This window comes from Diadema antillarum, unplaced genomic scaffold (assembly GCF_040938485.1).
Source record: "Diadema antillarum isolate AM-2024a unplaced genomic scaffold, OU_Dant_1.0 seq00001373_RagTag, whole genome shotgun sequence".
NCBI lineage: Eukaryota > Metazoa > Echinodermata > Echinoidea > Diadematoida > Diadematidae > Diadema > Diadema antillarum.
The window spans coordinates 475,723-489,969 of NW_027272134.1; the positions used below are offsets into that span (position 1 = coordinate 475,723).

Sequence of the window (14,247 nt, forward strand, 5' to 3'; positions counted from 1 at the left end):
GAAATTCTGTGCTTTTGACCTTGACCTTTGACCTTAAGCATGTGTGCCCTAGAGTTGATAGGCACAACTTCGCCCACTCATACATATAGTATTATACATGCCAAGTTTCATTAGGATGCCTCAAACGGTTTTTAGTTATACTGTCCACAAAATTGATTACGGACGGAAGGACGGACGGACGGACGGACAACCAGAAAACATAATGCCTCCGGCTACACTTCGTGGCGGAGGCATAAAAAAATAAGAAAATTAGTACATTGTATAATTATATGGACAATGTGAATAGCTATAAATCAGTATCCGTCACCTCTTGATCCTCTTGTGTATACGTCTTCACTGTGCACTTGACTCTGAGTTTCATCGCAAAACGAGCTAACTCCATTCTTGTTAGGTTGAGATAATTATCTGTGATTAAAACTGCTGAAAAAAAATACAGGATAATAAGTATCGTAATCATACTGTCTAGAATATTCCTTATTATGTCACACGTGAGGTTTAATTTTGCTCTATCTGATGATGAACTTACTTTGAAATGTTTAAAAATGGCGCTTCGCTCATTTTGCAATAAAACTCTTCATTTATACGTTTATGGAGGTGAACAGAAGGGAGAGGATGTGTCCCCCTTTCCACACGAGGGAGCTTTTGCATTTTAGAATATGCAATGATCTATTGATACACGCCTTTGGTGGCATCTTTTGAACAGGTCCGCAGGTACTATCTATATCTCTATATAACAAAAAATGCTGACAAGATTGAAAACAAGAATATCAAGCTTTACAAATCAAGGGTGATGATCCCCTTTAAAGAAAAAAAATCTACACGGGAGTGCGGGACAAGTCCCCCCCCCCCCCCCCCCCCCCCCCGATCGCCGCCCATGCCGTGCCATGCATAGGCTTACATAGGCCTACAGTGAAACAGGCTTCAAATGGGGAATTCGGTCGCCCCAAACCTGCCAACCCTAGACGCCCATCCAACATTATATCCACCAGTAATGTTTGTACAGAGCCTTATAGAAGGCTCTGTGTTTGTAGGTAGAACTACGCCATCAGCGTTGGCAAGTTGAATAAGCTTATGCCGCAATCGACATTTTGTACGTACATTCATTGTATCATTTCCCGCAAAGTTTGATTCTAGATCAAACAACACGTATTCTATATACACACCATTTTTTTTCAAGGGGTATGTATGGAACCAACGTAACAAATACATTGAATTGAATATTTGAAAATTTGGAGAGAGTATAGAGACAAAATCACTAAAAATTCAATCTCAGGCGTTTCACTCCAAACCTTTGATGATATTATATTGATGGTTTGGACAAATATTTTTCATGGTGAGGGTGAGGGAATGCTAAACTCTGTACGGGGTCTCTAAAAGCAGATGTTCCTTCTTTTTAACCCGTTCCATACGTTATATTCTGAAAACACCATAGACTTACTCTATCACAGGCCACCAGGTTCCAGTACGGAACGGGTTAATTTGTTTGATGCCTTCTTGTCATTGCTTGTTTGTTTTTTTCTCTTGTTTTTCCCCCAGAAACAACTGCCTCCATATCCCCCGCTCCGAATAGCACGCCCAGCGTCCCGACAGTTACATTTCTTCATTACCTCCGCCAAGGGAGGAGGTTATGTTTCTGAAGGTTTGTAACTGTAAAAATATAGATAAGGTTCATTATTCCGTTGGTGCATAAACTGATATATAAAAAAAGTTCTCTATTCCGAATGTTTGTCAATCAGAAAACGAAATAAGGTCAGTAATTCCGAAAGTTTATTAGTATACACACTATTAGTCTCTTTTTTATTTTCGGATTAACGACAACCTTGTCTCACTTTTTTTTTTTTTTTTTTTGATGATAGATTCTTCGGAATAATGAACAACACCAATTCATGACCACTGAGTAGATTTTTTATCATCCTTATCAACCCCAGGTTATAGAGGCCTATATTTTTATACAATGTATTTCTACTTGTCTAATATGATTCATCTTCTTTCAATATCTCTGATAGGGTGAAAACTTAGCAGCTGGCGTTGATAATGAAGGGTCATTGTGAATGAGATAATCGTAGTAGAGCTACAGTATTACAAAATTTTGGTTTGGAGGTTTTGTTCCCGGGAAGTTTGTTTGTTTGATTTTACATCGGTAATCATTTTTGTGTGTATAGGCCCTATACATAACTTTTAATCGAGTTAGAAGTGATCCAGCGTCCGGTCTTTTAACTTAACCCTATACACTAAAAATTGGTCGAAAGCAGAGCCAAATGAAAGTAAGTAACATCAAATAGATGAACGCTGTTATAATAATCAATATTTTTTAACACAAAGTAACACTGAAGCATATAAAGACAGACACAGGTGATAGGGATATTGGATCCATGCTGCAAATAATATAGACGCTTGCATTCAGCACATAACAATTAGCACAATTACACTTAGCATACATATACGCTTGCTAGTGGAGCTTTCATAGTGGTACGATGATGCAGCGTACTTTGTACTCTAGCGCAGACATACGAGAAATATGGCACACGCTTACGTGCGTAGATCACCCGCCTGAAATTTTCTCTAGAGAACAGGCTCTAGAGTCTTATCTAAACTTTCTGTTAAAATTGATATAGTTCAAAGCTTTTGTTTGGATTAAAGATCAAATATTAACGCTGATTATTTAATTTTGAAATCATTAAAAAATTTATATTATTTCATTCTTAAAAAATATTTAGTAATTCTCAAATTCTATGATTTAAAAAGAAATAAAGGCCCTGTCATAATTTGCTTATGGAAATTTCGTGGTATTCCATAGATCACAGATGCAAACTCATGATGACAGATGAGATTGTACATGCACTATCAAACATTTGAATCAAAATCAAAATCCCAGTCAATGTAGAATATTTTTTTAATTATCATTTTTGGGATACGTCTGGGATGTGACCTAAAATTTCGCCGGTATGAGCCGTGTGAATGTGACGATAAAACCAAAACAAATGACGTCACTCGTCGTTCAAAAGGCACGCACGTATTCATTAGATAAAAAGGTTTTTGTACATAAAAAATACATTTCAGAATAATTGATTATAAGGAATAGACACATGAAAGCTAAATTTGTGTATTTTAGTGAGCTTATGTACTACATTTTAGAGCCAAAACTTAGGTTTCAGTCCTATCAAGGACAAGCCATTGTTGCCAATTCTTTTGGAAGACCCCATCGTTGTAATGGTTTCGTCATGATCAGCTGGTCGCGACATGGAAATACGACTGACCCGCGGCGCAGGCTGCTGCACGGCCCGGATCCGGATGACTGCAGGAATGCATTACGAAATAGATTCCCTCGTACCGTACCCAGGCTCGCTCGTAACAAGGCTGTCGTACGTAGAGCGTATGCTATAGCGCAGCTAGCTGGCTGGGATGTTATGTTTTGTAGATTGAGGACGAAAACAGAAGTCGTACAGTACGTCAACAGCCGACCGTCTTCACGCCACTCGCGTCTTGTTCGTTCTTTGTTGATGTTCTTTCATATGGTGATTAAAATGATGCAGTCACATTTCCCTCATTTAGTTCGAGAACGGTGGAACTTTATGGCATCGGTTTGATTTCAACCTCTTTCTCGCGATTTCATCATCCTCACCGCGACACAACAGCGACAGCTAGGACTAGGAGAGCGGCGGGTGATTGTCAACATCAGCCCTTTGTGTGTTGGTAATCCGTATAGGAGAACCAAACAAAAACACAGCACAGGCCTTTCATGTGGGTTTCGTTGGGTCGTTTTTGTCATATCGTTTGGCGCGCACCGTCCTCGATATTGACCGTAGAAAAGACAAAACAAAGAGTGCAAACATTTTTTATGATGTTGACTGCATTGTGACAGAGATACCAGTGAAGGATGGAGTTTGTGGATGAATATGAGTACAACCGGAAAGATATCATTGGACATGGAGCTTTTGCCATCGTCTTTAGAGGGAGAGAGCGAAGGGTAAGATCCCATTCTCTCTGTCTGAAGCCAGTGAAGGCAAGCCCTGCATGGCTAAGCCATTGAAGGATGTTCAAAGATAATTGATCTGTTTTGCTTACATTCTGTAGTTGAAAGGAATTCTGCATGTAAGGACAGTTGACTGATAACAATTTATTTCCTTTGGAGGATTTGGGATGAACTTGGAATAAAGTGGAGTACCTCAGAGTGTAGTCATGGTATGGTATACTATTGCCAATTGCAGGGGCAGCAGAACGTTTTTCGGGGGGGGGGGGGGGGGAGCTACGGGAGGGTCAATACTGTATAGGCCTACGGCATATATTTAGTTAACTGCGACCAGCCCCAACGTGCAGTGCAGCGTGTTACCGCCGCATCATAGCGGCGCGGTCTCTTGAATCTTGAAATGATAATCCCTGTAGCAGCTCGTCGAAGCTAAACTGGGGCTAATATTTAGTGAGTCTAAATTTTCGTGAATTGGAACTTTCCGAAGATTTCCCTAGTGGTTAAATTTGTGATCGTGGAGTCGTGTACCGAACGGAGAAATGTACATTTGTATACTCGTACTGTACGTCACAGTCCTGGCGTGATCAGAGTCAATATTTTCGAATGTCTAATTTTTGCGAATAGCACCTGACTCCCTAAATTTGCGAAAATAAAAACCTCAAGAAATATTTGGCGTATGCAGTACATGTGAGGATCCCCGTAAAAGGTAATGACATTTCACCAAGTAAATTTTGATATTTACTGTAATTGCGTCTTGTTATAGGACTACATTTATACATAGCCCTGTTTCAACAGCTTAATTGTCGTCTCATACATCTTGTTGTCAATGTTAGAGTTGTAGTAATAAAATACAAAGTAACAACAAGTTTAACATTTGAAAAAATTGTCTGAATTATGCTTGCCAAATGTAAATGTTAGACTCTAGGATTACTGTAGAACCTACACACAAAAAAGAGTAGTAACATCAACTGGTACAAGTTTGCATTTGAAATCTCCAGACGTATCAAATGCCTGTGCTTGTTTAAGTGAGAGATTTATTATCATCCAGTGTTGGAAATATTTCTTGATGTTAATACTTTGAAGCCACTTTTTCCCTGAAATTGAAAACATTTGGTGATGTTGCTCTTTATGATCCTTATCATACATGATTAACTCTGTGTGTGCCACAGTGAAAACCTCCAGTAGTTTGCCACATTATTCTGAGACTGCAACACATGAGCACTTTTTGATTATTTTTTTCAAAGCCAGATGTGTAACTTTTCATAGAATCGATTATGTTCTAACCCACATGCAGTGAGCGAAGTTGTAGAGAAAATTACCAAAGCTTTGCTGTGATGTAAATTTTATGACAAAGCTGTGGTTATTTTTCTTGCAAATGGCCAGTGGTGTTTTTCCAGGTTTTGGGAGGCATGACTTCTGCAGATGCACAACCACAACAGAAAATTAGAACTTACTCGAAAAGAAACCCTATATAGAACGCTGATATTCAATCACATCATGCCATGGAAACTACGCGGTGTATCTGTGTGAGAAATGGAATCAAGAGTGAAGCTTTCATTGTACTGTGACGTTTGGCGATTTATCGTTTTGAAGGGTTTTTGCATTTGAGCAAAATATGCGAACTTGGCACACCATCATCCATTTCAGCTGAGTTTGACGTGTGAACCTTGCACATAAAAAGTCAACAGTATATGAAATAGATGACTGAGAATAGCTGAGGTATGATGGCAATATTTAGCATACCGGTAGTACCATTCCACTTTCATGCTGGTAGACAGTACAAATTGTATTTGGCCATTTTTACAATCAGTGGTGTAAAACACAGTGTTGGCACTAATTGGTGTATAACTTTCTTATACACCGACAGATATGCATTATTTTTTCTCATAAACTTACCACCCACAGTGTCTACCTTGGGTACCTTAATGAACTTTCCTCTCTTTTTCTTTCAGATGTGGCAGGCACTTACATGCTTGAAATCCAACACTTTTGGTGTACTCATTCGGACATAGTATTTTTGTCAGAGCTAGCAAATTAAATTGTTTATTCCTTTTCATTATTTTTGTTGCTGTTGTGATAGACAGGTATCCAACATTAAGAACTATTATGTTTACCAGGTTCTGCTTTGTCTTCTTTAAATACTGAAATTGTCCAAACTTTATGTTTCGGAGGTGACATTTTCCGTTAACAATTAACCCCTCTTTTGAGTTGGCTCTTGTTCACAATTATAAAATTCAACTTTGCTAATTTCCATCAAAACAGAATAGTAATCAATCTGACTTAACTTTGATCCAAAAATTATTTAATTCAAATAACTTATCATTTTTTGGTGAGCGTTTATAAATTTATGTAACTTTTCCGTTAACATTTCTGTCACCTCCGAGACAACAGATTTATGTATTTGATTTTTTTATTCTTGACATCAGTTATACATTACATTTGCAAAAATGTAACATATCCCCTCACATTATCTCTGCAGGAAGGTAGTAGAAATATAGCCTGTTGTTTTCATTTCGGAGCAATTTACAATTTTCCGTTAACACTTGTCACCTCCGAAACAATTGTCACCTCCGAAACAACAAGCATATTATATTTGATAATTTCTCGAAGACAAAGCAATTTTGTTTGATTCTGTCCAATTGACAGGAATCTCTTTTGGATGACAATAGTAATATGGCAACAGGAAGTGAGAATTTTCTAGAGATTGATAAAAGATCCAATAAAAACTAAAAATTACTGTTTCGGAGGTGACAAAACACTGCTAACAAGATTTTTTGTTCATTTCTGTTGAAGAGAAACCGTATCATGTACACCAATGGTTTCATTTATTTTAATGACATAAGTCTCAAAGTGGAGAAATCAACTACAACACTCGCACTCTTTTTTTTTATCACTAGACTGTACGTTTTAGGGCAAATTTACATTTTTTCACTTTTTTTAACAATGAGAATGCACAAAATACACCCATCTGTTGTATATATAATATTGTAATCAAGATCAATTCTCCTGCTTTAGTTAAGTAAACATATAGATGCTTTCATCTTAGAAGCTTGATTTCCAACAAGCGATTTAGTTGTGAAGATTTACCAATCATAGCTTTCCATGTAGGTTGCTTTTTCATGTGTTTCGGAGGTGACATTGTTTGTTAACACCATATTGTTATGTGATAGTGAAAGGCAAGACTTCAGTTCCTTTTCACTATCTATTAACATTTTCTAATACATTTAATATCTACAAAATCATCACAACAGAAGTGACTTTTGTATACAGTACATAGCTCTCCAGAATTCCCTTGATACCAAAGTGATACATGTGGCAGTTCATGCATGCCCTAGTCCACAATCTTTAAAAAAAATGTAAAAAAAAAATAATAATCAAATAATCAAACTCCACAAAAAGGCCACATGCCTATAGCTGGTGCACAACTTGTTCTTGAATTCTTAGTTGTTGTATTTCCATGTACAACGTGGTGATCATAAACAAAATTATGTGATTTTTTTTTTTTTAATATGACAATATTATTACATTTTCCAAGTTGAACCAACTGTATATGACATTGTATTTTTTAAGATTATTGAAGTTATGTGACAACTAAAGTGAACAGAGGAACAAGTCCCCAGGACTGGAAAGGGAAAGATCAAAAAACAAGATTTGTAGTTCTATTTCAGTATAATTTTGATGAGGTGTTTACCTTGTTTTGTAATTATGTTTTGTCTTAGAATTTGGCTTTAAGTACTGGAATTTCAAGGAAAAGAAAATGGTTTCTTAAAGGACAAGTCCACTGTCATATACATGTGGATTGAGTGAATGCAACAACATTGTAGAACACATCATTGAAAGTTTGGGGGAAATTGGACAATCCATTCAAAAGTTATGGGTTTTTTAAGTATCTGCGCAATCACTGCTGGATGAGACGACTACGACAGTGTATGATGTCACATGCATACAACGATATAAGGAAAATATAAGTGAATTTCACAAAACTTTACTTTTTGGAAAAAAGTGCACATTTCTTCAACTTGCTACTGATGTATTTTAGGGTAATATTATTTACTCTGCCTTCCAAAAGAGAGAAGTCATGTGTTCTTTTGTTATGCAAGAAAAGTGAAAATACAGTACCGGTATGTTGAATTTTCTTAATACTTTCTCTATATCCTTGTACACATGTGACATCACAAGCTATAGAAGTCTTCTCATTCAGCTTTGACTGAGCAGAAACTTAAAAAATCCATAACTCTGGAACGGATTGCCTTTACTTTCCTCAAACTCTCACTGATGTGTTTTACACAATATTGCTGTATCTACTCAACCCTCATGTCTATTGAGGTGAACTTGTCCTTTTCCAGTTTTGGTCCCTTATAGGTTTATTTGAGACCAGTTTGTGTCCGGGACCTTCTGTGAAGTTGATGGGGAAAATTACTGTAACAAAACAAATTTTCCCCTCAAGTTCACAGAAAAGCATTATGCTGCTCTCTTCAGCTGGGAAACACAAACTGTTCTCTTAACCCAACTGTAAAAACCTGTTAAAGATTAGTATGAATTACAATCTCAAACAAAATATGAGCTGGTATCCATTATCATGAAAGAGAATAACCAAACAAAATAACAAGTAAGAACTGAAAGAAAGAGCTTATATTTGAAAATTAAAGCCATGAGGAAAGACATGAATGTTCACTAAATAGTTAACACCTGAGAAGTTGGGTTGTCTCTGTGTTGTGTCACCTCAAAAACATTAAAATGGTTTTTCTTATCTTATACTTTTTACTCTCAAAAGTGACTGTTAAATATGCATGATTTTCAGGTAATTTTCAATCAATTCAGAATGATACGTAAAATATATTTTAGTAATGTCAACAGTTTAAATGAATCTGGTGTATAGAAAATTTATCCCACATGAACCAAACACCTTTCACCAGTATTATAACATTTGTATGGTGGCTATCAAGGATGATGAAGAATTCATGAACATCCTTGAATTAATCTATTTATAAAACTATGTGCAAACAAAAACGTACACAAGTAAAATAAGAATTTTTGCTTTTGGTATTCATACCGTATGTCCCCGCCAAAAAATTACAGTGGTACCCTCCGCAACGATAACTTTAAAAGATAGTGAATCAATCTAAAATACAATTTGAGGGATTGAAACTATAACTCATTGCCCACACCTTACAGAAAACCCCATTCAATTGCTTCAGAGGTCAAAGAGAATTGAGGATTTTTGTAGCAGAGCCTTTGAGGAATCCCTTCCCTCCAAGTTCTGCATGTGTTTACACATTAATATGCAGTTCCAAGAGCATCGAAGTGCTGAACTTGGAAAAATCAGACTCCTGACATCCTTTATAACAATCCACATTTCTTTGAGATCACTTAACCAATTTCACTGGGGCTTTCTGCAAAATAGAGCTAAGATGTTATAATTTAAGACCCCAAAGTAGAATTTAGCTGATTTAATCATATTGGGTGCTATCAATGCAAAAGTCTAAGTAAATTTGTAAATTTTTTGGGGGGACATACTATATGAGTACTTGAACACAATGTTAACATTGAATGTCACCTCCGAAACAAAGTTATTCTTCCCTGGTGTTGTGGAATAAAATGTTGTGAGAGCAAAGAAACATTACTAAAATGATCTCACACCCTCATTTCAATTTAAGGTAGAAAATGGAATGCCATGTTTCTTCAGCTTACAATATCTAGCTTATGTCCATCATATTCTTACTGTAAATGAATATTTGAACACAATGTTAACATTGAATGTCACCTCCGAAACGAAGTGATTCTTCCCTGGTGTTGTGGAATAAAATGTTCTGAGAGCGAAGAAACATTACTAAAATGATCTCACACCTTCATCTCAAGTTAAGGTAGAAAATGGAATGCCATGTTTCTTCAGATTACAATATTTAGCTTACATCCTTCGTCCAAATGGAAGGCAAACTACCGGTACCCGTGCTAATTAATGGAGTGTAAAAAAACACTTGTTTTGTGTGGTTTATCTGCTTGAAACAGGAGTTAATTTCTTGTTCTCAAGTTATAATTATTAAAAACATTGATAAAAAGAAGAAGTTTTTGTGTTATTGTCACTTATTCTCAAAAAAAGTGGGTGTTAATATTAATGTCACCTCCGAAACATTCTAATATGTTAACTGTCACCTCCGAAACATCCATGTGTGAAAAATCCAAGTTTTAAAGAAATGATTGGAATTTCATTTAACCTACATTGGAAGGTAGCCCTTCTTGAAGACTTGTTATAGGAAGAGTTTGACCTGGCCTGCCCTCCAATAAATAGTTAAAATCTTAAAAATTACATGTCAATTGGTATTTTTAGCAAAAATTTATAAATCTCATGTATTTTTTTTTAAATTCACTTCATATTCAACCCCCAAATAGTTTTGATTCACAAACTATATATTGTTGTTAACCATATAAACTTTGCATGGTGAAGTTTGAATACAGAGTTTTGTCAATATGGTGCAATTCATGAAAGCAAAATTTTGCTTAAATTTACTTCAGGTGCCAGGGTTTTCCTCAAATTACACCAATAACCCTTCAGCTTTAAGGTCTGAAATGTTATTTTTTCAAAAATTTGAATACTTTCAAACAAGAATCAAATAGAATAATGAAAAAATATTTTGTTTGAAATTTTGACCCTCTGAGTACAAAAGTTACACCACTGATCGTAAAAAAGGCCATTTAGCTATGAAATTCAATAGATGTTCTTCTGTCTATTCCTTGCGATATATACCGTATGTTCAAAGTTCTGAGCAGTATGTGTACACTTGTATCCAGTTGCCCTGTTACACTTTTTTGATATTGGGCTTATTTCTTTGAAGGGTACTTTTGTTATGGTTTTCTCTCCCATAAGCTGTGCACAAGCTTTCTTAATTAACAAGTGCTCATTAAAACAAATGTGATAGTTCCTGCCTCATTCATTTCAGTTTGTTGGTCTATTCTCATATATTGCAATATGCAGCAATATTGTATCATTAGAATTAAGTTCATGTGGTGTAGACACAAGCTCATGAATAGAGTCGAACACATGATATTTCTGCAAATTCATGATGCGAACAAGAATACAATTGCATTAGAAAAATAAAGTGTACAATGTACTTCATGAATAGACAATAGGTGCTTGAACATGCCTGTTACACATGACAAAATTGATATGAGGGGAAATGGGAGCAGGGGGATGAGATGCAAAAATTCTTCTTCCTGTACGTTGGTCACACGAGTGGCCACTCTCTGCAGTTGCTATCGGTGGTGGGTGATACACACTGTATTTATCAGTCTGCCATTGCTGTGTACCTGCAGTGAGCAAAGAAAATAAACCAGAAATTTGCAGTATATCTGAAGAAACTTGTTGATGGCAACATTTCTACCAGGGAGTTCACGTACCATAGGTCATGAAATACAATGTGTAGTGACGGAGTAGTGTCTGAAATGTACTGTAAACATCTAAAACCCTGTTTACAGTGAAATGAAGGCTGGGCTCAGCCGCGGCCAAGCCCGGCCTTCATTTCACTGTAAACGCGCAAAAGGCCAAATGCGGTACCAAAATCAGTCGCACATTTGGCCAAGCTCTGGAGGTAGTCTCGGCCTTTTCTCACTGTAAACGCAAACTGGACCAAATCCGGTACCAAATTACGACCGGCGCGCTCCCAATAATAGTCATTTGTTTACAAGCAGAGCGCCACTACAACAAAATATTGAAAGGTTTGAATTAAAAGCCGGGGCTGAGCCCTCCACTGTAAACGGACAAAATTGTGGGGCTGAGTACCGCAATTGAGGCCGGGCTTGGCCGTGGCTCGGCTCGGCCCGGGCTCAGCCCAGCCCTGCAGTGTAAACGGGGTCTAAGCATTCTTTTTTAGTTTACCCGAGTTTGTCCTAGGGCAGGCATATATGCAATTATGCAACATGGCACCATTTTGGATGATTGAGGTCATAAATATTGGGGATTCCTCACTGTTTAGATTGTGCAGCAAGGATTTTGTAGTTAAAGCTTAGACAGAAAAATCTTGTCTGTCTGGAGGAGTTTATCATTTTTTGACATTACAGTGTACCAGGTACAGCTCTTCTTGGTATAGGAGGGGATTTTGTGAAGCCAGACATACATTGTAGTCTCTGTGGAACATGGGACGACAAGATACAGACCAATCTTTCGGTCAAGTTACAGCTATACTTTACACTTTCTTGTACCGGTAAGGGAAGATCATGACAAAAACATGCTATGGAGATACAATGTACAACGTACGTACAATGTGTGCATGTGTGCATGATACAGTTGTATATCATGGCACAGTCCTTCATTCTGGTGCAATACTGTAATTTACTACTAGAATGGTGAAATTGTTGATCTTCAATGTAAGAACTAATCATGCCAAGCATAAAAATATGAAGTATAATTTCATGACTTGTGCAGCCTGCTGAAACTTTGGTTCATTTGATTTACGTACATGTACAATTGTATGTATGTATGCATAAGCTAGATTAAAGGTTCTGATTACCAGTGGGAGCAGTGATTTTAAAAATGTTTGAGTTATCACATTTGATGCTTGTGCCATCTGTGTATGTCAGTTGTATCACAAAACATTCTTACTCTTACCATATAAAAGTTTTGCAATAATGCCTAAAATATAAGGAGACATATTATTATTTTTCCTACTGAACCATAACTGTTGACGGTTTAGTCTAGAAACAATTCTGTTATAACTATTGTACACATTTTGTATATTTAACAATTTACTTTTCACTTTGATTATACTGATTAAATTTTTTACACTGGTTGTTTCTATCCTTAACTCACATTTTAGAACTATTTTGAAGCACTAAAGCTGGATTTTTGTTTCATCTGCAAATATGGTAAACAATGCCTTTAATTGACATCCTTCCAGTGTATCACTGGCATGCCCTATCAAGGGATAGTAAACTTGTGGAGCGTACATTTGCAGCATGGCTGTACGTTGTACTGTATGCAACGATGTACTGTACTGTTAATTACAGAAATATTCGCTGCATTAAATTTTCCTGAATTGCCACTGGCACACAGTGCGTAGGCCTGTATGGTGTAGACAAGAACTTTCATGTGCCTTTTAATTCCACAAAAAATGCATGCAAAAATCTCTGGTTTTACAATATCTTTATATGCAACTGGTAAAACTTTAGTTTTTCTGTTGAACAGAAATTGTCTGTTTGATTTGTTGATGTATCAGAACTTCAACCATGAGACATTTATCACACAGTGGATTTCACTACTCATGAAATATCTTGTGAAAGGTACAGCTGTAAAGCTGTTCTCATTTTTAACTGACATACATTGTACAAGTGCACCGACCGAAAGTGTGATTTTTGTACATTGGATTTGCACTGTACATGTTCACAAAATGCTTTCAGTTTCATTCTCTTTGATCCAAGAAATTTCTTTGTTTGATGAAACAGGTTTTTTTTTTTTTTTTTTTTCATTGTTTCTTTTCAGAGACCGGATCAAACAGTGGCCATCAAGTGCATTAACAAGAAGAACCTGTCAAAGTCACAGACATTTCCTGAGAAGGAGATTGAGATCCTAAAGGTATGTACAAGTGTACCTATTGAAGGGATCGTAGTTTGTCCTGCCAACAGTGCTGTGATTGATGTGCAGTTTGTCAGTTTATGCTGCGGAAACTGAACCATGGAATATATGGGGAACATATGTAATTTAGAATTTGATAAGAAAAAGAAAAATGTCATTAACAAACGATACTGAGAAAGAAAAGTAGGGACTGTCTATGACACCTACAATGTACAAACCATGTAAGTCCTTTTCAATCATCAATTTACTGGTAGTTGAGTTTGAGATGTCAGTCAATTGGGATTTTGTCAGCTATGGTACCTTTGAAGGTTGATGAGGCTCAAATTTCAGGAGGAATTCTGAATAGACAGTCAAGGTGATGAGTATGCATGGCTGCCACTTTCATATGTTAATCTATCGCAGTGACATTCACTCACAGCCACAGTGTGTGCATAAAAATCCTGATTCAATGTAGCAATTGCTCCAGCCTCATGTGTAAGAGTACGTTGTACCTTCTGTCATTGTTTAACACAAATGATTTTAGATGTCATCTGCTGTATCTCGGCAATAATGGGTTCCTATTTAAAAATAGAAAGAGATATATTGGAGTTAAATGAAATTTCAAACATTTTTTATTATGGTATAAAGTTTTGTGGTTAGACATGTTTCATTTTGGCAACTTTCATATCCTTAAAATGAGCAGGGCAGGGGATACAAGTGAATGATGCCCAAAATC

General features: G+C 36.6%; 1 protein-coding gene across 1 annotated transcript in view; it reads left to right on the forward strand.

Annotated features, from left to right (window-relative positions):
* The first annotated feature begins 3,415 nt into the window (after nucleotides 1–3,415).
* The window catches only part of LOC139708805 (serine/threonine-protein kinase unc-51-like), a 71,154-nt gene continuing 60,322 nt past the window's right edge, over nucleotides 3,416–14,247 (forward strand). The window contains exons 1-2 of the mRNA XM_071620756.1: nucleotides 3,416–3,967; nucleotides 13,440–13,532. Coding sequence (XP_071476857.1) covers nucleotides 3,878–3,967; nucleotides 13,440–13,532 — 183 coding nt within the window. The 5' untranslated portion in view covers nucleotides 3,416–3,877. The remainder of the gene's footprint in view (nucleotides 3,968–13,439; nucleotides 13,533–14,247) is intronic.